Here is a 23,407-nt window from a genome sequence, read left to right as displayed (position 1 = left end):
GTGATCCGCCCACCTCGGCCTCCCACAGTGCTGGGATTATAGGCGTGAGCCACCGTGCCCAGCAGAGGAGGTAAGATTTGAATGAGAAGATGCCTGATTTAGTTTTGGTTATGTTGATACCAAGATGCTGGCTATTTACACGACAGTTTTTTGAGTATATGTACTATGCTTGGAATATAGAAAGTAAGTTTTTACTTTCAAGGAAGATAAAAAAATTCCTTACCTTTCAGGAATTTATGACCTCCAAAGTTTTAATCTTGTATCCCATCATCAAAAAAATCTTGAGAATATCTCCAAATATATTTTATTTGTAATTTGTGTACATGGACTATAGTATTAAAATACGTAAATTACAAGATATACATAAAATAGGAGTTTTTAAATTATAATTTTATAAACATAAGATTTTTATAAATACTACTTTATTAATGCTACAAACTTTTTCTTTCCCCCCTAAAATGACATATGCTTTATTGCTTTTTACAATTTTGGCTTAATGTTGTTGCAGTGATTTGAAGATTGGGTTCTAAGTTCAGTTTATTTTGCTACCAGGTTTTGAGAACCATCATAGGTTTTTGTTTCCTCCTGAAATTTCACAAGGAGGTATAGATACAAATAGAAGAAGCATAATACGTTAGTGGCTGTAGTTACTGAATCACAATACTCACTTTCTAATTCTGCTCATCAGTGATACAACTTCTTTTTTTTTTTTTGCACCTTAGTAGATCATTTTACACTCTCGTTGCATAGGTCCACTCAACTTAGGAGTCTTCTTGGGTCTTTTGGGTATCTGGTGGATACTTGGAAATAAGGGTACTCGATCACAGTGTACTATTTTGTAGAAATAGGGTTATTAAGCCTACAAGATGATTCAAAGAATAAAGTCTAGATATTTGTTGACTTTGTTGCCTTTTCTATTTTGAGTGTAAGAAAAATTATGGCTATTTGTGGCAATTTAGGTTCAGTGTCTTTGAGTAATTTTGTATTTCTTTTAAACCATAGTTGCTGGCCAGGTGCAGTGGCTCGTGCCTGTAATCCCAGCACTTTGGGAGGCCAAGGCAGGTGGATCACCTGAGGTCTGGAGTTCAAGACCAGTCTAGTCAACATGGTGAAAACCCATCTCTACTAAAAGTGCAAAAATAAGCCAGGCGTGGTGGCGGGTGCCTGTAATCCCAGCTAGTTGGGAGCTGAGGCAGGAGAATCTCCTGAACCGGGGAAGGCAGAGATTGCAGTGAGCTGAGATCACGCTGTTGCACTCTAGCCTGGGCAACAAGAGCGAAACTCCGTCTCAGAAAAACCCAAAAAAAACCATAGTTGCTAATGTGTATCAAAATTGATTGATAAATTATTATTCCTACCTAAGGTGGTGTTATTGCCAGAAATGAAGAAGCAATATGCAGTTATGGAGGAAATGGTCTAGTTAGTAATTAGCCTTTAGAAACTGTAGATTTACCTATCAGTTATCAAATTGTTTTATCAGTGGGACCTTTCCTGTGACAAATAAGAATTTATAGGCTACCAAAATATGAAATAGACCCCAGAAACTGTGAATTAGATTCCTTTTCCACGACTTGCTCATCATTATTTGTAGGGGAGGGCACATACAGGGACAAAAGAGACAGGACAGATATTTAAAAGGTTATTAAAATGTTTTCTGATTTTGTAAGTGTTCACTTAAAAAAGTTTCCTGAGAAGTATGAGAGAATTGTTGCCTCCTGGGTAAGGATGAGTTGTGCCTTGCTTCTCTGGTTTCTGTTGAGAAGAACATTTTTACTTTTCCATGAAAATTAGGTTGACTACTCATTCTGCATAGTTACAAATGTAGTTAGAAGAAGAAAAGAGAAGAGTGCGTACTTTAAAACAACCATCAACAACTATTTTCTTCTTGCTGTGTTCTTTCGTAGTTCTTAGTGGTAGTCGTATGAATAGCAGAAGGACCTGGTCCTCGTTGCAGCTTCTGCCTCTGCTGTATCCCTAAGTCACTCTGCCTCAAAGCACTTCTCCCATTTTTTTTTTCTAGTGGGGCTTTTATGAGAATTGAATGAGAAAGTGACTTTCTTTTGCACATAGTGTGCACTCAGTGAATGTTAATTTCCTAACGTGATCTGTGGGCACACATTTTTGCCCTTTGATTTTTCATGGGAACTTGGTTTATAAAAGTACTTGGTTGTGCTTTAAAAAGTTCATTGTTTAGATTTGATTAATATTTGACTGGAAAATTGAAGATTATGTCTGTGGGTATAATGATTTGATGTTCGGATATTTCCAGTGATTTTCTTTTTTTTTTTTTTGAGATGGAGTCTTGCTCTGTCACCCAGGCTGGAGTGCAGTGGTGCAATCTCGACTCACTGCAACCTCTACCTCCTGGGTTCAGGCGTTTCTCCTGCCTCAGCCTCCTGAGTAGCTGGGATTACAGGTGTGTGCCACCGCACTTGGCTAATTTATATATATATATTTTTAGTAGAGACGGGGTTTAGCCATGTTGCTCAGGCTGACCTTGAACTCCTGACTTCATCATCTGCCCACTTGGGCCTCCCAAAGTGCTGGGATTACAGGTGTGAGCCGCCGCATCCGGCCTCCAGTGATTTTTTAATGTGGAATATAAAATGAGATTTTAAAATCTCTGTAGTTTTAAAATATATTTATAATAACTATAGTGATATATCAAATTCTGACAATAGGGAAAGATAGTTTTGTGTTTGAAATTCCTTAACTCCATCTCAGATTCTCCAGCAGGGCAGCTCTTCTCTTCTCTCTCAAAATTGCTGACTTGTTTTTAAGGGTTATAAGAAACATCTTTTCCATTACATGGAAGATGGGATCCAAAGTATAAGGCTGTGTGACTTCTCATAACCTGCTCCCTCCCAGCACTTTGAACACAAATAAGCTTTAAAAGTGTTTGGAGGATAAGTCTCTGTAATAAAAAACTCTCATTGAAATGTAGCAGACTTGAGGATGGGTTTCTTACTCATATGTCCTCCCTGATTGAGGAGATACAATACATTAGAAAAGGTATGTGAAAATGTCTAAGCACAATGATGGCAAACAGGTTTTAAAGTTCATTTGCCCGTTGTTGTTGTTGTTTTTTGTTTTGTTTTGTTTTTTTCTTTTTTTTTTTTTTGAGATGGAGTCTCACTCTGTTGCTCAGGCTGGAGTGCAATTGCACGATCTTGGCTCACTGCAACATCTGCCTCCCAGGCTCAAGTGATGCTCCTGCCTCAGCCTCACAAGTAGCTGGGACTATAGGCTAGCACCACCATGCCCGACTAATTTTTGTATTTTTAGTAGAGACAGGGTCTCACCATATTGGTCAGGCTAGTCTCGAACTCCTGATCTCAGGTAATCTGCCTGCCATGGCATCCCAAAGTGTTGGGATTACAGGCCACTGTGCCAGACCTCTTGTGCTATTTTTATCTTGTCAATAAGTTCATTATTATCCAATGCATCCAAAACATTCTTTGTAAATGTATGTCTATATATACCCTCACAGAAAAGTATGTATATTGTATGTATACAGCTTGATAAAATTTTACAATCTGAGAACCCATATATAATCAGCAGCCAGGTCAAGAAACAGAATTTTCCAGAATGTCACCTCATCCTGACCTTCTAATCACCACCCCACCTATGTTTTTCATGAAGTTTTTGTTTTTGTGTACAAGTTTTTAACAGTTTTAGGGAAATTACATTTGCTTTTAATTACCTAATGTATGTTTAAATATCATTAATTAGAAAGAAATGGGGTATTTCGAACATTTCTCTCAGAAACTTGAAAAAATTTTGTTCATAAAGGTACTCAGAGAGCTCTGTGTCCTCCACATGGCCGACCTAATACAATGTGGTAACAGCCACAAAAAGGTAAAATACTTAGCAGTAGGCTTAACAAGATGTATTTAGAATAGATGTGATTATCACTTTGCTGAAAGAAATAGAAATTTTAAATAGACGGAGAGACCTACGTTGTTGTTCTTGGATGGGGAAAAAAAGTTAGTTTTTCTCAAATTAATCTATTAATCCCTGTTAAGATCCCAGTTCAGAGAAGAGAGAAAGAAAAAACACAACATATGACTTGTAGGAGGCAGCGAATAGTGAAATGCATTGGAATTTAAAATAGCATCTGTTTCAGTAGAGATACGGAGCCATAGATAATAAATGAGTAATTTTTAAAAAAATCTAAATGTATTAAGACTGTCTTCTGTAATACCTTAGATCTTGTTTACTTAGATTTGCTATATTTTATTATGAGTTATTTAATACAAAATTTCACCACCAGAAATTTAAGAAACGAATAAAACCATATAATTTCATCATGGTATGATAGTTATTGTGTTTGTTGCTTTCCATTAAAAAATTTCATATACGTATGTCCCTTCAGCAGAATTATCATACATTTAATTTTTATTCTGCACTTTTTAAACATTAATTTTTAAAAAATACTAATTCCTACCTAGTGTTTGTAACCATTATTTTTAATGATTGCTTAATATAACTTTAACAAGCTTTAGTAAAATTAGTTTTTCTGTTCCAGATTTTTAGGTTGCTTTGAGTTTCTTGCTATTATAAATAATGTTGTTCCAAGCACTTTTGTGTTATATCTAATCTTTCCCAGATTTTAACTGGCTTAAATAAAATGTTAAGCTGTATAAACTTAAAATAAGATTGAAAATTACTTGGGAGTGAAAGAGCTTTTAAAATTGATTAAAACATAAGTACACTCATAACAAAAGGAGTTGAAGTGACTAGTACCTAACCTTTGTTTCATTTGGTATCACAGTCTTTCACTAGTTGTCACACTAGCCCTGAGACTTAGATGTTGTATTGCATAGATGTCAAAAATGAGGTTTAAAGGAGTAAAATAATTTTCTTTATGGAACACATTACGTTAGTGATGGAACTGTTTTTGGTTCTGTTAGTATAAAAAATGTGCTAATAGATTTAGACGTTAAAGTTAAAAAACCTTCTAGCTCTCCATATCCTAAATTACATAATCGTTAAATGCATAGTGTGTATTTAGGTGATATTGAAAATAGTGGTAATAATAGCTAACATTTATTGAGTGATTGATATTGTTTGGAGATGAAGCAGAAATTTAACTTCACAATTGTAGAAAAATGATTTTCTATATTTGGGTTCTTAGGAGTGGAAACCATATAGACAAACTTCTTGTTATAAAATGAAAAAGAAGTTTCTGTTTATTTGACAATTGACTAGAAACAGGCTTGGAAGACTGTTTCTTGTCATTAAATGTGAATATGACCAAATTGTTTTACTTTCTAATAAACAGAACTTTGTCTGTTTGTTGTATCTTTTCAAAATTTAAAAAATACTGGAATAGCTGTATATTCAGAGTGGCTTAGATATCTATTAACTTAACTATATATCCACAAATATATTACAGACAAATGTTGCTTTGTAATTTAGTTGGCCATTGTCTTCTCCAGCATTCTGATCTTGGCTCACTGCAAGCTCCGCCTCTTGGGTTCAAGTGATTGTCCTGCCTCGGCCTTCCGAGTAGCTGGGATTACAGGCGTGTGCCACCACGCCTGGCTAATCTTTGTATTTTTAGTAGAGATGGGGTTTCAGTATGTTGTCCAGGCAGGTGTCAAACTCCTGACCTCAGGTGATCCACCCGCCTTGGCCTCCCAAATTGTTGGGATTACAGGCGCGAGCCACCGTGCCAGGCCTTCTCTTAAGATAGTTTGGTCTTCCCTGGAGTGTCTGTAATGGAGCACTATATAAACAGATCCTGCCACCAGTGTATTTAGAGTACTGCTGCTGAACGATATTATGAATATCAAAATATTGAAGCCATAAAATTATTCTGTGTACCATGAGCACCAAATAGGAAAATTAATAAAACATAAAACCAGCAGGCCTTTTGGGGGTATTTTTCTTGTATGTATGTGTTATATCCTGGATGAGATTTTTTTTTTTTTGCCCTAAAGTCTATGTATGATATTTAACTGTACAAGTTACAAATATGGAAAATACTTTTTAAAAAGTCTAACTTGCCTATAACCAGAATAACAACTCTAATTTTATCTGGCCAGTAGTTTCTCAGTTGAATACCAGTATTAAATTAAGAATAGGATTCAGACCGATGATGCATTACTTTTTCTAATATTTTATAATACAGAGGTGTTTAAATTGCCTGTTTTCTGTTTTATAGGGAGTTTCAGGTAACACTGTATGTAATTTTTGAGGAGAAAAACTTTTTTTAATAGAAGAAGAGATAAAATTGTTGACTTATAAACCATAAGAAATCTGGTAATACAGGCTGGGCACAGTGGCTCACACCTGTAACCCTAGCACTTTGGGAGGCCGAGGCTGAACTCAGGCTGGTGGATCACCTGAGTTCAGGAGTTCGAAACCAACCTGGGCAACATGATGAAACCCCGTCTCTACTAAAAATACAAAAAAGTAGCTGGGCATAATGGTGTGCGCCTGTAGTCCCAGCTCCTCTGGAGGCTGAGGCACAAGAATCACTTGAGGTAGAGGAGGAGGTGGAGGTGGAGGTTGCGGTGAGCTGACATCATGCCACTGCACTCCAGCCTGGGCAACAGCAAGGCTCCATCTCAAAAAAAAATAGTGATATAAGTATAATTTGATCTTAATTTTATTCATGTGTTTCTAAACAATGTATTACCTTATGTATTACATAAATAAAATGATAAAACAATGTATTACATTATGAATGTAATTTGATTCATATCTTACCATCAACTTAATATTTTAGAAGAAAAAAAATTAGAATTTAATTTTAAAAATACTAGTAATTGCTGAAAGCAGCATTGGGCCCAATACCAAACCTACTGTTTCTTAGCTGTGCCGTTCTGGGAAATGGTTTAAGTTCTCCAAGCCAAATTTCCTCAACTAAAAAATATGGTGATATTAAGACCATATAATTAACACCATATAATTCCACCATATAATTAATACCATTATAATTCCACAGTCTGCTAGGAAAATTAAATAAGGAGATGTTATACAAAGTGTTTGGCATCATGTCTATCCAAGTACTCTGCAAATAGCAGCTGCTTTGTTATCAGCGCAGCAGCACTATCACCATTAGAACAATTACCAACTTTACATTTAATTCTAAAACTTTGATCAAATCAATAATGTTATTTTTTGCACATACTTTCTTCTTTTTTTTTTTTTAAAATATGGGAGTCTCACTCTGTCACCCAGGCCAGATGCAGTGGTGCGATCTTGGCTCACTGCAAGCTCCACCTCCCGGGTTCACGCCATGCTCCTGCCTCAGCCTTCCAAGTAGCTGGGACTGCAGGTGCCTGCCACCACACCTGGCTAATTTTTTGTGTTTTTAATAGAGACGGAGTTTCACCGTGTTAGCCAGGATGGTCTGGATCTCCTCACCTCTTGATCCACCTGCCTCGCCTCCCAAAGTGCTGGGATTACAGGTGTGAGCCATCGTGCCCGGCCCGCACATTCTTTTAAAATCAAAATATGCTATCGTTAATGCCTCTCTCATTGTAAAGGTTCATTCTCTTTTTAGGACCAGGGCTGAGGTTAGAGTGAAGCCATTCAGGCACTTGGAACAAAATTTAAGGGAGAACCCTAAAAAACCACAGTAATCAAGATATTTTAATGTAGTATTTTAAAAATTAATGCAAAGACATTATGAACAGAATATCAAACTCAAAATTTTGAAGAAAGGCAAAATCAGGAAGAGTACTCTGCCAAGCCATATTGGCATGTGAGGCAAAAAGGAAAATTAATAATACTGGTCCTGTCTTGCCATGCTGAGCCATGTTGGAGCCTCAGGCTCAAGGAAAAGTCATAAAAACATTCTTATTGCTCCTGCCTTTGCCCTAGGAAAGTGTCTTTCCTTATGCCAGGCCTTGCTTTAACTATTTAAATAGCCAATTTTTAAAGAACTGCTCACCATAATGATTTTATAGGCGATGAGCTCTTTTATACAAATGAGTGCCCTAGAAATTAGGCGAAATTACTTGTGTAGGGTCACACAATTTTATCTTTTCCTGTATTATAGTTTCTCTCCTCAAAGTTACTGCTAACCTCTGAGTTGCTAAATTCTCAGTCCTCAATTAAGTTGCCACTAAACGGCAGAACCGTGATGGTATAACCCAGGTTTCTTAACTTCTAGATTTCCTTTACTTTATTATCTCTTTATAAAACATATCTGTGTATTTGTTGGCTCATTATCCTGAGACTGGGTAATTTATAAAGAAAAGAGGTTTAATTGACTCACAGTTCACTAGGCTGTACAGGAAGCATGACTGGAGAGGCCTCAGGAAACTTATGACAGAAAGCAAAGGGAAGCAGGCATAGAGGGAGAAGGGGGAGGTGCTACACACTTTTAAACCGGATCTCATGAGTACTCCCTCACTATCATGAAAACAAGGAAAAGTCTGCCCCTGTGATCCAATCACCTCCCACCAAGCCCCTCCTCCAACACTGGGGATTACAATTTGACATGAGATTTTGGCAGGGACACAAAAATCCAACCATATCAACTATTTTAGTTACGTATTTGTGTTTGGAGTTGAAATAGCAAACAGAGGAAATGCGTTACAAATTCATTTAAATAACATTTCCTGGTCACTAATCTGTACAGCAGATACACAGAAACATGCTTCCTATGCTCTGTAACCAACTGTTTCTTTGGTTGTCTTGACTTTAAAACATGTTTGTTCTTTAGTATTCTTTTAGAGGAATAACTTTACTAGCTTATTAAGTTTATTATCTTATTAACTGTAAGTTCAATATTGTTTATAAGAGCATCATAAAATTTTAATTCTGTTACATATAAGCTATTTTGGCTTGGGCACATTGTTTAACCTCTTTAAGCTTCAGTTTCTGTGCCTACTAATGTAGATATGACACTAGTATTAACTTATATGCTGTGAGGAATAAAATGTTAAGTGCATGTATAGCGCTTTGCACAATGCATGGTGCAAAGTCATTAAGAAAGGTCCCTTGGTTAATACAACTGTATTAACCTGTATAAAGTTTTTGGTAAGTAGGCTGTAAAGAATAAGATACATAATTTATGGTCATGCTGAATGCTAGGTATTATTTACAGTCTATGAATGTGGAGTTTTTTTTTTTTAATACAGTATTTAAAATAGTAGTACTAAGAAAGTGGTGAACAGTGATTTGGAAGTAGTAAACTTGTAATCCAAATAGCCCTTAGAAAAGTTGCTGCTAACCTCTGAGTTGCTAAATTCACAGTCCTCAATTAGGTTGACTTACCAGTCAGATTAACTATCATTAGTCTTATCATTTGTCTATCATTCTCTCCTTCTTCCTGCACTCTTCATCTGGCTTCTAAGATGCCATGATGGTCTTGATTTCCCTCCTCAAAAAAATGGTTGTTCCTTTCTAGTCCCCTCTTCTCCCTTGTCTCTTAATATTGATGTATCCCAGGACTCTGTCCTTGATTCTTTCTGTTTATCTATAATCACTCCTCTAGTGATCTTATCCAGTTTTATAGCTTTAAATACTATGCATGTCCTCACAACTCATAAATGTATAACATTTTCAGCTAAAGGATAATTTGTGCCTCATTTAGCAATTGGAATTCCTAAGAGGGTATCTCCATCATTTTGCTTATCGATTTAGACTTTCCAGGTTGGTAAAGTATTTCCAATCTCTTTTTATTTTTATTTTTTGAAGCATTTTGTTTGGATATTTAACAACATTTAGTTTTGTTTTTTTTTTTTGTAGATGGAGTCTTGCTCTGTCGCTTAGGCTGGAGTGCAGTGGCGCGATCTCTGCTCACTGCAACCTCCGCCCCCTGGGTTCAAGCGATTCTCCTGCCTCAGCCTCTTGAGTAGCTGGGATCTCAGACTTGTGCCACCACGCCTGGCTAATTTTTGTATTTTTGGTAGAGACAGGATTTCACTATGTTAGCCAGGATGGTCTCGAACTCCTGGCCTCAGGTGATCCGCCCACCTTGGCCTCCCAAAGTGCTGGGATTACAGGCGTGAGCCACTGCACCTGGCCAACAATAAGCTACTAAGAAGCAGTGTATAGTAAAAGTGAAATCAAGTTCAATGCTTCATTTCTTGACAATTGAAGTATAAAAGGACTCTGTGTTCAGGAAAAGTTAGAAAAATAGACCATTTTATGTGTATATATATTCCCCCGCCCCCCATAATAATTATAGTAGGGGAAACTGGGTGTTGACTTACACTTTTTTTTTTTTCAAAAATATAGTAGGATAACACATTTTTCTCCATGCCCTTCCCTCATGCTTTTTGCATATAGACAACCTAAGTTAGTTTTTGCATTGGAGCTAATTCACATTTCTCAGCTGATAACCTTAGAGATGTAACTGGGCTACCTGTGGGCATAGTCCAAGGCTTGATTGAAAGCTGTGTCTGACCTATCTGGTTATGCAGACTCATATGAAACTTGGGCAATAAGATGTTGTTTTTCCCTCCAGTGTCTTATTTTAGGAGCGAGGATTTTCACCCCGGGTACTGGTTTTCTAGTAATCAGTCTGGTTTTAATTCCTCTCCTCATTTAGGACCTTTTAATTATCAGTCACTGATCTTGCTGCTTTCTGATCTGAAATCCAATAGACCTCTGTGACTTTTAGGTCATACCCTTTGCTTGGCATTTTTGTTTCTGGTCTTTGAATATTTTGTTATTGGTGGTAGTGTTTTGTTTAGTCTCAGTGTGGCTATCATTTTCAAATGTTCTCTGTCATTTCTATACAGTTGGAAACAGATAGTTTTCTTCATTGCTGTAAAATTTTGGTTGTAGTCTTTTCCTGAATTTATTTGTATTTCTTTTTAACATTTCTTTATCTCAGTTTTAAAAAATCTTTATCTCAGCATCATTTTTAAAAAAATGAGATGGGGTCTTGCTATGTTGCCCAGGCTGCTCTTGAACTCCTGGGCTCAAGCAGTCCTCCCACTTCAGCCTCTCGAGTAGCTGGGATTACAGGGGTATGCAACTGTGTCTGGTTTAGTGTCACTTAAAGGAAATAATCACAGTTGAAATCACTGACACTTAAAAAAAAAAAAACTTATGAAGATTTATTTGAAACTGCACAACAAGGAAGTTCACAGACATAGGCTTTCAATCAAGTCCTGAGCTAACTCAGCTTGCCCGGTGATTGGATCTCAGTATTAATTTCATATACATAAAACACTAGTATCTGAAAACAATTCAAAATTTTTTCTTAAAAGGTGATACTAAATAGAATAAATTTTGATTGTAAAAATTATAAAGGCCTCAAGTAAGAATGTAAGTTTATAAATGTATATATTATCAACCTACATTAAAGTATCATAGTATCATTAAAAATCGGTGCTATATAAAAATAAATTAATAGTGCCTAATAGTGATAGTGTTTGGTCTTTTAAAAATGGTTTTAAAAACAAGATGGTTGAGTTGAGCAAATATGTTCAAAATGCTGAAAAAGCTCTCTGACTCTACACTACTGGGGAATATTATGGGAAAATATTTATAAACTTTCCAGATTATTTAACCTTCACATAATCCCATCGCTTGGAGAGAACTTTTGGGGAAGATGGGGAGAAGCAAAGATTTCGTTCTTTTATTAATGTCAAGTTGTAGTGTTGCTTCAAAGAAAGGCTTCTCTTGTCTTATGTGTAAATGGAGGTTTTAATGCAGAGTTACTTTTATTTCAGTATGAAGTGTTAATATTCCATTTGTTTGAAAAGTCTCTAAGGAAGATTTACTGTTGCAATAGAAGCTTTTGCCTTGTCAATTTAAATTTTTCTTCCCGTCGAGGTAAATGGAGGCATGGAAGAATGCTTTCCAAATGAATATACTTTTCTTTGATTTGAAATTGTAATACAGAGTATAAATCTAGATACATCTAAAATATAAATTATTCAGATTTTACATTTTTAACTTACTGAAATATCAAAATTATACTAATAAAGATACATTGGTTTGGTACTTAAAAATAGCTTAATATGCTCAAGTGTTAGAATCCTTGAAAAGTAGTCCAACTGTTTTGGAGCAGTGTATGTGTGTGTGTGTGTTGTTTGTGTGTATGTGTGTGGGAGGGTATGTCTCAATGTGTGAATTTAACAATCCCAGCTTACCTGGAAGTTGGATTTTTAAAAATGTATTTTTCTCTTTTAGTTGAAGAGAATCAAGATTGGCTTTGTGTCTGTATTAGATAACAGTGGGATGTAAATCGTTTTGTTATTAAAAATGTTAATAGTTTACTCTTAACACCTTTGTCCCTTTCTGTTATTAAATAATATTTTCATAAAGTGTTAACAGTTTTTAGTGAATGGAAATTAAAAATATGAACTATAACCGAGTGGTAAGCATTGTATATACAGTTATTCTAGAATTAGTAGATTACCTTTCTAAAGAAAAAACTTTTTTCAGAGACAAGGTCTCACTATGTTGCCCATATTGGTCTCAAACTCCTGGGCTCAAATGATCCTCCCGCCTCAGCCTCCCGCGTAGCTGGGATTACAGGTGTGTGCTGCCACACCCACCTGGATTACCTTTCTAAATTTTGTGTGTAATTTTCCCTGTATTTTCCACCTATCCAAGTCCCCTAAAAGTTTCTTTTTATTGTTGTTTCGTTTTCTGCAATCCTCTAGCTTCCCTGTTTACCCTCCCAGGCTCCCATTGTTTCTTTTAGCAACGTGTCAGTCTGATCATTGAGACTAGAAGGATGAGTTAAGTCTATTGGACCGCCTAAGATTTAGGTTGTATGCTGCTGCTGTCATTTCCTAACAGTGTGACCCTGAGGAAATCAAAGTAATGTAATTTCTCTGTGCCTTAATTTGTTTCTTCATCTTTAAATTGAGGATGTTTCCTCTACCTTCCACAAAGTTACTTGGCGTTGAGACAATGTATGTGATAGTGTTTTAGAAATCCTGCTACCTTCACAAGCATTTCCGTTGAGTAATTTGAAACTTAGTTACTTTCTGGTGAGTTTTTTCACCTCCACCATTATATGTATATAGTTTTTTTTCTGTTTTTATTATAAATTTAATGCATGTTCATTGTAGAAAATATGGGAAATACAGAAACGTAAAGAAAAAATAGAAATCCAGACAATGCATCATCCTTTTGTTGTTGTTTTTGGAGGAAATTTAGTTTTGAGACTGAGCTCCCAGAGGGTAAGGATGGTGTCATTTATTTTTGGATTTTATCTTCTTAATCTGCACTAGGCACAACATTAATGCAGGTTTAGTAAGAGGGAACTTAGTGTAGCTGTATTTCTTAAAGTCAAAACCTGATGAAATTTGACTGGCCATTTGAAGAGAGAAAAGGAGACATCTGACTAGCAAAAATAATAATAGATACATGTTTTGAAATGACATTTTTCTATTGGCTGAAAGAACACAGGAAAACATGATAGGGTCAGTCCTAATATTCTCTGACAGAGATTAGGAAACTGGTTAAAGCCGTTGGATATGGAACTAATGGACACTGTCATATCAAAGTGGGTTGGCATTTTTCTGGTGAAAATGACATAAAATTAAAAGACTTTTTTTAATGAATGCTTGGAAATTGTAAAAACTATATTTTCCTCTTTTTATTTCTTAACAGGATGGCTTAAATTCCTTGGTCCTTGATTTAGATTTTCCTGCTTTGAGAAAAAACAAGAACATAGATAATTTCTTAAATAGATGTAAGTATGTTTGAACTTCATATTTGATCTTATAATTGTACTTTTGATAAGAGATTGGTTATTAGCCTATAAATTTATTGATTTAATCAACTTATTTATTAAACTTAAGTCTTTTGCTTACCATTTGATTTATTCAAAAATTGTTACTTTTATTTTTAAAGCAATTGCAGAACCAAATTACAATATGCAAAGCAGATAAAGTTCTAAATTTTGAAATACATTATTAAGACTAGCTATTTTAGGACAGGCTATTTATAGTAGTTCAAAGAGAAGTTTTAAATTAATATTTACAATTCCAAGACTTAATATTACCCAGAGAATTAATAAGCTTTATGCTTCTGTAATTGTGGACATTTCAGACTAGTTAATAATAAATAATGTGATAACTATTATTACCATATGTGTTTGGTAACCTTAATATTTGCCAGTATTAATGTTGCAATGCAGAAGTAAATGAAATTGAATTCCAAGAATAAGAAATTCTCAAAACAATTAATATATACTTTGTATCATCACAGTAAGCTCTTTACTTTGAAATTGGCAGAGACTGAGGTATTTTCCCAATTAAACAATCTTATCTGTAGTTACTATATATACAGTATGATTACCACTTTTCAGAGAAGTAGGCCATCAAAATTCATTACTAAGATTAGCCTTGCAAGTAATTTCATGGCAACTTTCTGCCATGATTCAGAGTGCACACCAGGATTGCTTGGGTCATCACTGTGTCAGCTATCATCTAACTTGCTAAGCAACAGTATCAGAAACAGAATAGCTGTAACTGCTACTTTTTGGCAGTCAGTGGTGTTCATTTATATGTGTTAATAAACCATAGAGAGTTTTGGTTCTTTAAGGTTAACGTATATCTTAGATTTTTAACTAACAGCCTTTAAAAACTGGCAAGTTTAGCTAAAAACTGTCTTTTCTTGAAACAAAAATATATTTATAACTATGTTGATTATTTTAAAATATTTATAAATATGATTGATATAAGTATGGTGATCTTTTTATGGTAGATGAGAAAATTGTGAAAAAAATCAGAGGTCTACAGATGAAGGCAGAAGACTATGATGTTGTAAAAGTTATTGGAAGAGGTGCTTTTGGTGAAGTGCAGTTGGTAAGAAAGTATTTGTTTTGTTCTTATTGTTCTTTATGACATCATGGTTTTGTGACGCATTATCAATAGCAGCTGAGTAGATCTAATTTCTATGCCCACCCATGCCAGAAGGTGGCTTCATGATCTTGGTCAGTGTCCTCATCTATAAAAGGAAGCCTTTGTTGTCTACTCTGGGTCTGTTCCAGCTCTGAAACACAATGTAGAAAATAAGGCCAATATAGCTTCACATGTGATCTGCCTAGCAGTTAGTATTCCACCAGAACTGTTGTATTTTTATTTAGAATGTTCAGATTAAAAACATCTGCTTAAGGAACTGAGATTTATTTAGATATATAAGAAACCCAACAGATAAATTTTAATAACTGAAATTAAATCTGAAATTTATTTTCGCAGGCCAAAGTGGTACCAATTGCAAATATTATGAATGTTGACAGTAACCATTACCTTTATATTACTAGCTTAGGAACTCCTCCTAATCTCATATCCCTGTTTTCATCACCTGAGTATTTGAAACTCCTCTATTATTGTCCTTATATTTAAATTAGAGTCACATTCTCTTCTTCACGCTACAGCGTTTACCCCTCTTGATGGAGCACTGAGAAAAGTAGTGATCATTATAAGCCAGCATGGATTTTGTTAAGAACAAGTCATGATAGACCTTTTTTTTTTTCTTTCATTGCTTCTTTCTTTGGGTTTTTTTGGTTTTGTTCTTTTTTGAGACAGGGTCTTGCTTTGTCACTGAGGCTGGAGTGCAATGGCACAATCTTGGCCCACTGCAGCCTTGACTTCTCGAGCTCAAGCAGTCTTCCTACCTCAGCCCTCCAAGTAGCTGGGACTACAGGCATGTGCCACCACACCCGGCTCATTTTTTGTATTTTTTGTAGAGATGGGGTTTCACCATGTTGCTGAGGCTGATCTTGAATTTCTGGACTCAAGGGATCTACCTGCTCGGCCTCCCAGAGTGCAGGGAGTACAAGCATAAGATACCTCACTGGGCCTTTCTTTGATAGGTTTATTGGACTTGTAGATCAGGGTAGTGCAATTTATGTAATACATATCCATAAGAAGAATATTATTCTTTTGGAGAAGTCTGACACTTGAGGATAATATGATGAAATAGCACAGTAATAATTGTATGGGTAGGCAAGCTTTATAACTAATGTACTAGTTTTATTCTAAGGAGGCTGGTGAAAGCATGGATGGTACATGGGACAGAGACCTCCAAGAAAGGTTTCAGGGTCCTTCTTCTCCTATTAAACATTTTTTTTTTTTTTGACACGGAGTTTCACTCTTGTTGCCCAGGCTGGAGTGCAATGGTGTGATCTTGGCTCAACGCAGCCTCCTCCTCCCGGGTTCAAGCAATTCTCCTGCCTCAGCCTTCCGAGTAGTTGGGATTACAGGCATGCATCACCACGCCCGGCTAATTTTGTATTTTCAGTAGAGATGGGGTTTCTCCATGTTGGTCAGGCTGGTCTTGAACTCCTGACCTCAGGTGATCCGCCCACCTCAGTCTCCCAAAATGCTGGGATTACAGGCGTGAGCCACCGCGCCTGGCCTCCTATTAAACATTTTAATGACTTGTATGGGAGCAATGGTGGCATGTTGAATAATTTTGCAAATGAGTTAAACCTGAAGTATAATGAGGATGATTTTAGGTGATGAGCCAAAATCCAGAAATCATCAATGGGAAAGATCATTGGCCAGATAGAAGTGAAATTGAACCAGAATATAGTACTTGAGTGTGAAGAACACAGGAAATAGTTGCTTAACAGTACTGTCTGAATTAATCATTTTCCTTGAATTGTAACCAGGCAAGAGTAATTAGTGATCAGACTACCTAAAGTAGTAAAGAAATTTGGGACTGCTTTAATATAATTCCTAAATTGATAAAAATTGATGGAGCATACTTGTAATATTTTATTTATTCTAGATGCCCTGTTCCCCTGTTTTTTTTTTTCTTTTTTCATAAAAAGACTAATTTTTTGAAGAGCAATTTTAGATTCATAGTAAAATAGAGAGGGAAGGTATAGAGATGTCCCATATACCCCTTGCCCCAGCATATGCATAGGCACTTCCATTGTCAGCATCCCTCATTAGAGTACATGTGTTACAACTGATGCTTACATTGACATATCATAATCACCCATTGTCATAGTTTACATTAGGGCTTGCTCATGGTGGTGTACATCCTGTAGGTTTGGCCAAGTGTACAATGGTATATGCCCATCATTATACTATGATAAATAGTATTTTCATTGCCCCAAAAATCCTCTGTGCTGTGCCTATTCATCTCCCAGCCCCAAGTCTCTGGTAGTTACTCTTTTTACTGTTTTCATAGTTTTACCTTTTGCAGAATGTCATGTAATTGGAATCATACATGCAACCTTTTCAGATTGTCATCTTTCACTGAGTAATATGCATTTAAGATTTCTCCATGTCTTGTTGTGATCCTTTAGATTATTAGTTTTTACTACACAATATTCTGTTGTCTGGCTGTACCGAAGTTTATCCATTCACATACTGAAGGACATCCTGGTTGCCTCCAGGTTTTGGCAGTTATGAGTAAAGCACTATAAACATCCATATGCAGGTTTTTGTGTAGACATAGATTTTCAATTCATTTGGTTAAATACTAAGGATCTTGATTGCTGGATCATAGGATAAGAGTGTATTTGGTTTTCTAAAAAACTGCCAAACTGTCTTCTTAAGTGGTTGTACCAGTTCGCATTCGTACCAGCAATGAATGAGGATTCTTCTTGCTTTACATCCTCCCTGGCGTTTGGTGTTGTCAGTGTTATAACTGACAAAAAACAGGTGTTTTGGTTATTTGATTAGGTGTTTAATGGTATCTCCTTATTAATTTGACATTTCCCTGATGACATATGATGTGGAACATCTTTTCTAATACTTATTTGCCATCTGTATATCTTCTTTTTTTCTTTTTCTTTTTTTTTTTTTTTTTTTTTGAGACGGAGTCTCTGTTGCCAGGCTGGAGTGCAGTGACGCTATCTAGGCTTACTGCAACCTCTGCCTCCTGAGTTCAAGCGATTCTTCCTGCTTCAGCCTCCCAAGTAGCTGGGATTACAGATGCCTGCCACTATACCCAGCTATTTTTTATATTTTTGTAGAGATGGGGTTTTGCCATGCAGGCCAGGCTGGTCTCAAACTCCTGACCTCAGGCGATCCGCCCACCTCGGCCTCCTAAAGTGCTGGGATTATAGGTGTGAGCCACCAGGCCTGGCCTGTATATCTTCTTTGATGAAATGTCTGTTCAGGTCTTTGGCGCATTTTTTGATTGGGTTGTTTTTTTTTTTATTACTGAGTTTTGAGAGTTCTTTGTATAACAAATTCTTTTGGATAATAGACCTTTATCAGATGTGTCTTTTTCAAATATTTTCCCCCAGTCTTTGGTTTTTCTTCCATCCTCTTGATATTGTCTTTTGAGTAGTAGAAAATTTGAATTTTAGTTAAGTTCAGGTTATCAGTTATTTCTTGGGTTATGTCTTTGGTGCTATATATAAAGAGCCATTGCTCTAATCAAGATAATTTAGGTTTTCTCCTATGCTGTCCTCTAGAAGATATAAGGTCTGGTGTTGATTCTTTTTTTTTTTTTTTGCATGTAGATGTTCAGTTATTCCAACATTTGTTCAATCCATTGTATTGCCTCTGCTCCTTTGTCAAAGATCGGTTGACTATATTTATGTGGGTCTATTTCTGGGCTCTCTGTTCTGTTTCATTGATCTATTTGTCTTTTCTTTTACCAATATCACATTGTCTTGATTACTGTAGCTTTATAGTAAGTCTAGACATTGGATAGTGTCATTCCTCCCATTTTGTTCTTCCTTATTTATTTTTAATTATTATTTTTTGAGGCAGCATCTTCCTCTGTTGCGCAGGCTGGAGTGCAGGGGTGTGATCCTGGCTCACTGCAACCTCTGCTTCCGGGGCCCAGGTGATCCTGCCACCCCAGCCTCCTGAGTAACTCGGACTACGAGTGTATGCCACCACTCCTGGCTAATTTTTGTACTTTTAGTAAAGATGTGGTTTTGCTGTTTTGTCCTGGCTGGTCTCAAACTCCTGGGCTCAAGTGATCTGCCTACCTTGGCTTCCCAAAGTGTTGGGATTACAGGTGTGAGCCACTGCACCTGACTGTTCTTCTTTAATGTTTTGTTGGCTATTCTGGGTCTTTTGCTTCTCCATATAAACTTTAGAATCAGTTTGTCAATATCCATGAAATAATTTTCTGGGATTTTTTTTATGATTGGATTGAAAATAAGTATTTGAAGAACTGATATCTTGACAACATTGAGTCTTCGTATCCAAGAACATGGACTATCTCTCCATTTGCTTAGTTTTTAAATTTCTGTCATCAGAGTTTTGTAGTTTTCCTCCTATAGATCTTATACATATGTAGTTAGATTTATGCCTATTTTATTTTTTTAGGTGCTTTAATGTAAATGGCATTGTGTTTTTAATTTCAAATTCCACTTTTTCATTGCTCATATACAGGAATTTAATTTCATATACATTGCTCATATACAGAATTTAATTTCAAATTCCACTTTTTCATTGCTCATCTACAGGAAAGCAATGAACTTTTGTGTATTAACCTTTTATCTTGCAACTTGGTATAATGACTTGTTCCAGGAAATTTTCGAATCCTCTACATAAGTGATCACATGGATCCTTCCCAATTTGTATACGCTTTACTTCCTTTTCCTGTGTTATTGCATTACCTCGGACTTTCAGTACAATAATGGAAAGGATTGGTGAGAGGAAATGTCCTTGCTTTTGTTCTTGATCTTAATGGGAAAGCTAGTTTCTTACCAGTAAATATGAAGTGAGCTGTAAATTTTTTATAGATACTCGAGTTGAAGTTCCTCTATTCTTCATGTACTGAGGGTTTTTTTTTTTTTTTTTTAATCATGAGTGGGTGTTGGATTTGTCAAATACTTTTTCTGCATCTATCATATGATCATCTATTTTTCTTTTTTAGCTTGATGGTGTGATAGATTACAATAATTGATTTTGAAATGTTGAACCACTCTTGTATATTTGTAGTAAATCCCACTTGGTTGTGGCGTATAATTCTTTTACACCACATAATACATTGTTGGATTTGATTTGCTAATATTTCATTGAGGATTCTTGCATCTATGTTCATTAGAGATATTGATTTGTAGTTTTCTTGTAATATCTTTGTCAAGTTTTTTGCTGGCCTTGTAGAATGATTCTGGAAATATTCCCTCTACATCTATCGCCTAAAATACATTATAGATAATTTCTTCCTTTAATAGTTGGTACTTTTCACTGTTGAATCCATCTGGACCTCATGCTTTCTGTTTTGGAAGGTTAATAACTATTGATTTAATTTATTTAATAACAGTAAGTCTGTTTCTTCTTGTATGAGTTTGGGCATATTATGTCTTTGAAGGAATTGGTCCATTTCATCTAAATTATTAAATTTGTGAGCATGGAATTATCATTCATTCATTCGTTGAGACAAGTTCTTGCTCTGTGGCCCAGGCTGGAGTGCAGTGGTGCAGTCTCAGCTCACTGCAACCTCTGCCTCCCGGGCTCAAGTGATCCTCCCACCCCAGCCTCCTAGTAGCTGAGACTACAGGTGTGCACCACCATGAATGGCTAAATTTTTTTTTTTTTTTTTTTTTTCTGTAGAAATGGGGTTTCACCATGTTGCCCAGGCTGGTCTAGAACTCCTGAACTCAGGTGATCCGCCCGCCTTGGCCTCCCAGAGTGCTGGGATTTCAGGCGTGAGTCACTGCACCCGGACCCTTATTATTATTATTAATGTCTGTGGAATCCTTAGTGGTTTTCCCTCCTTCATTTCTGATATTAGCAGTTTTTATTCTCTCTCTTTCTTCTAGCCAACGTGGCTAGAGGCTTATCAATCTTACTGGTCTTTTCAAAGAACCAGCTTTTAGTTTCATTGATTTTTCTGTATTTCTTGTTTTCTGTTTCCTTGGTTTCTGCTCCAATTTTTTAAATTTATTTTCTTTTGCTTACTTGGAATTTAATTTGTTTCTTCTGTTTCTAGTTTCCTAAGTTGGAAACTCAGATTTTTGATTTTAGATATATGCATTAAGCACTGCTTTCACTGTATCCCACCAATTTTGAAAAGTTCTGTTTTTATTTTCATTTACTTCAAAATATATTTTAATTTCTCATGAGATTTCTTCTTTGACCCAAGAGTTATTTAGAAATATGTTGTTTAATCTCGACATGTTTTGAAATTTTCTAGTTATCTTTCTGTTATTGATTTCTGGTTTCAATTCATAGTGATCTGAGAGTAGACACAGTATGATTTCTATTTGAAGTTTGTTACAGTGTGGTTCAGGGCCCAGAATGTGATGTATCTTGGTGAACTTCCATGACAGTTTGAGAAAAATGTGTATTCTGCTGTTGTTAGATGAAGTAATCTGTAGATGTCAGTTATATCCACTTGGTTGATGGTATTGTTGAGTTCAACTATATTCTTAACTGGTCTTCTGCCTGCTGGATCTGTCCATTTCTGATAGAGCAATGTCAAAGTCTCCAATTATGTTAGTGAATTTGTCTCTTTCTTCTAGCTGTTCTATCAGCTTTTGCCTCATGTAATTTGATACTCTGTTGATAGACACATAACACATTGATGATTGTTATGTCTTCTTGGAGAATTGATCCTTTTAATCAGTATGTAATGCCCTTTTTTTTTTTGAGTCGGAGTCTCGCTCTGTTGCCCAGGCTGGAGTGCAGTGGCCGGATCTCAGCTCACTGCAAGCTCCGCCTCCCGGGTTTATGCCATTCTCCTGCCTCAGCCTCCCGAGTAGCTGGAACCACAGGCGCCAGCCACCTCGCCCGGCTAGTTTTTTGTATTTTTTAGTAGAGACGGGGTTTCACTGGGTTAGCTAGGATGGTCTTGATCTCCTGGCCTCGTGATCCGCCCGTCTCGGCCTCCCAAGTAATGCCCTTTTTTATCCCTGGTAACTTTCCTTGCTTTGGAGTTTGCTCATCTGAAATTAACATAGCTACTTCTCCTTTCTTTTGATTAGTGTTATGGTATATATTTTTTTCCATCCATCTACTTTTCATCTATATGTGTCTTTATATTTAATGTGAGTTTCTGGTAAACAAAATATCGTTGGGTCTTTTTTCTTGATTCACTCAATCTCTGTTTTTTAATTGGTCCATTTAGACTTCTGACATTCAAAGTGATTGTTGATATAGTTGAATTACTATTACCATATTTGTTGTTGTTTTCTTTTGTTGCCTATATTCTTGTTCCTATTTTTGTCTTCCATTCTTTTTCTGTCTTTTGTGGTTTTAATTGATCATTTAATGTGATTTCATTTCTCTCCTTTCTTAGCAGATTGTTTATACTTTTTTTTTTTGCTTTTTTTAGTGTTTGTATACTTTTTTTTTTTTTTTGCTTTTTTTTAGTGTTTGCCCTAGAGTTTTAAATATTTATTTACATATCTGAGAAAATTAAAAATAAAACCACCGGCCGGGTGCAGTGGCATTAACATCATTTTGAGAGGCCAAGGCAGGTGGATCACCTGAGGTCAGGAATTCGAGACCAACCTGGCCAGCATGGTGAAACCCCATCTCTACTAAAAATGCAAAAAATTAGCCAGGCGTGGTGGTAGGCATCTGCAATCCCAGCTACTTCGGAGGCTGAGGTGGGAGAATCGCTTGAACCCAGGAGGCAGAGATTGCAGTGAGCCAAGATCACGCCATTGCTGTCCAGCCTGGGCGACAGAGTGAGACTCTGTCTTAAGAAACAAAAATAAAATAAAACTACCATTACAATCCAGCAATTCCACTAGTAGGTATATATCTAAAGGAAGTGAAATCAGTCTTTAGTAGAGGTATCTGCATTCTCATGTTCATTGCAGCATTATTATTCATAATAGCCAAGATACGGAATCAACCTAAATGCCTCACAATGGATAGAGAAAGATAATATGGTGTGTATACACAATGGAATACTATTTAGCCTTACAAAAAGAAAGAAATCCTGTCATTTGGAACAATATAAATAATTGATTATTGGAGGATCTTATGTTAAGTGAAATTAGCCCAGGCACAGAAAGGAGAATACCACATAATCTCACTTATATGTGGAATCCAGAAATGCTGAGTTCATGGAAGTAGAGAATAGAATGGTGGTTACCAAGAGCTAGGGAGATCTTTGTCAAAGGATACAAAATTTCAGTTAGATGGAAGGAATAAGTTAGATTTATGGTACAACATAGTGACTGTAGTTAATAATGTATTTTTGAAAAATCTCTAAGAGAATAGATTTTAAGTGTTCTCAACACAAAAAATTAAAAGTATGTGAGGTAATGCTTACATGTTTATTAGCTGGTTTTAGCCATTCTACAGCATATACTTACTTCAAAACAACACGTTGAACACCGTAAATATATGCAGTTTTTGTCAATTAAAAAATAAAAGTTTTGTGAAAGGAACCTTAAGTGCTAAATGAAGGAATCCTGTCTGTAAATCATGCTCTATGATTCCATAAGACATTCTGGAAAAAGACAACTTTGGAAGCAGAAAAGATTAGTGCTTGCTACCCAGAGGAAAAGAAGTCATACGAAAAAGATACTTGCACACATGTTTATAGCAGCACCGTTCACAATTGCAGAATCTTGGGACCAACC

At 36.0% G+C, this 23,407-nt stretch overlaps 1 protein-coding gene across 1 annotated transcript in view; it reads left to right on the top strand.

Moving 5' to 3' along the window:
* ROCK2 (Rho associated coiled-coil containing protein kinase 2) overlaps positions 1 to 23,407 on the top strand; it is a 164,217-nt gene that overhangs the window by 41,020 nt on the left and 99,790 nt on the right. Inside the window, exons 2-3 of the mRNA XM_038006572.2 lie at positions 13,546 to 13,627; positions 14,644 to 14,744. Coding sequence (XP_037862500.1) covers positions 13,546 to 13,627; positions 14,644 to 14,744 — 183 coding nt within the window. The remainder of the gene's footprint in view (positions 1 to 13,545; positions 13,628 to 14,643; positions 14,745 to 23,407) is intronic.

Source organism: Chlorocebus sabaeus, chromosome 14 (assembly GCF_047675955.1).
Source record: "Chlorocebus sabaeus isolate Y175 chromosome 14, mChlSab1.0.hap1, whole genome shotgun sequence".
In the NCBI taxonomy this organism is placed as follows: Eukaryota; Metazoa; Chordata; class Mammalia; order Primates; family Cercopithecidae; genus Chlorocebus; species Chlorocebus sabaeus.
This window is presented reverse-complemented; position numbering and strand designations above follow the sequence as displayed.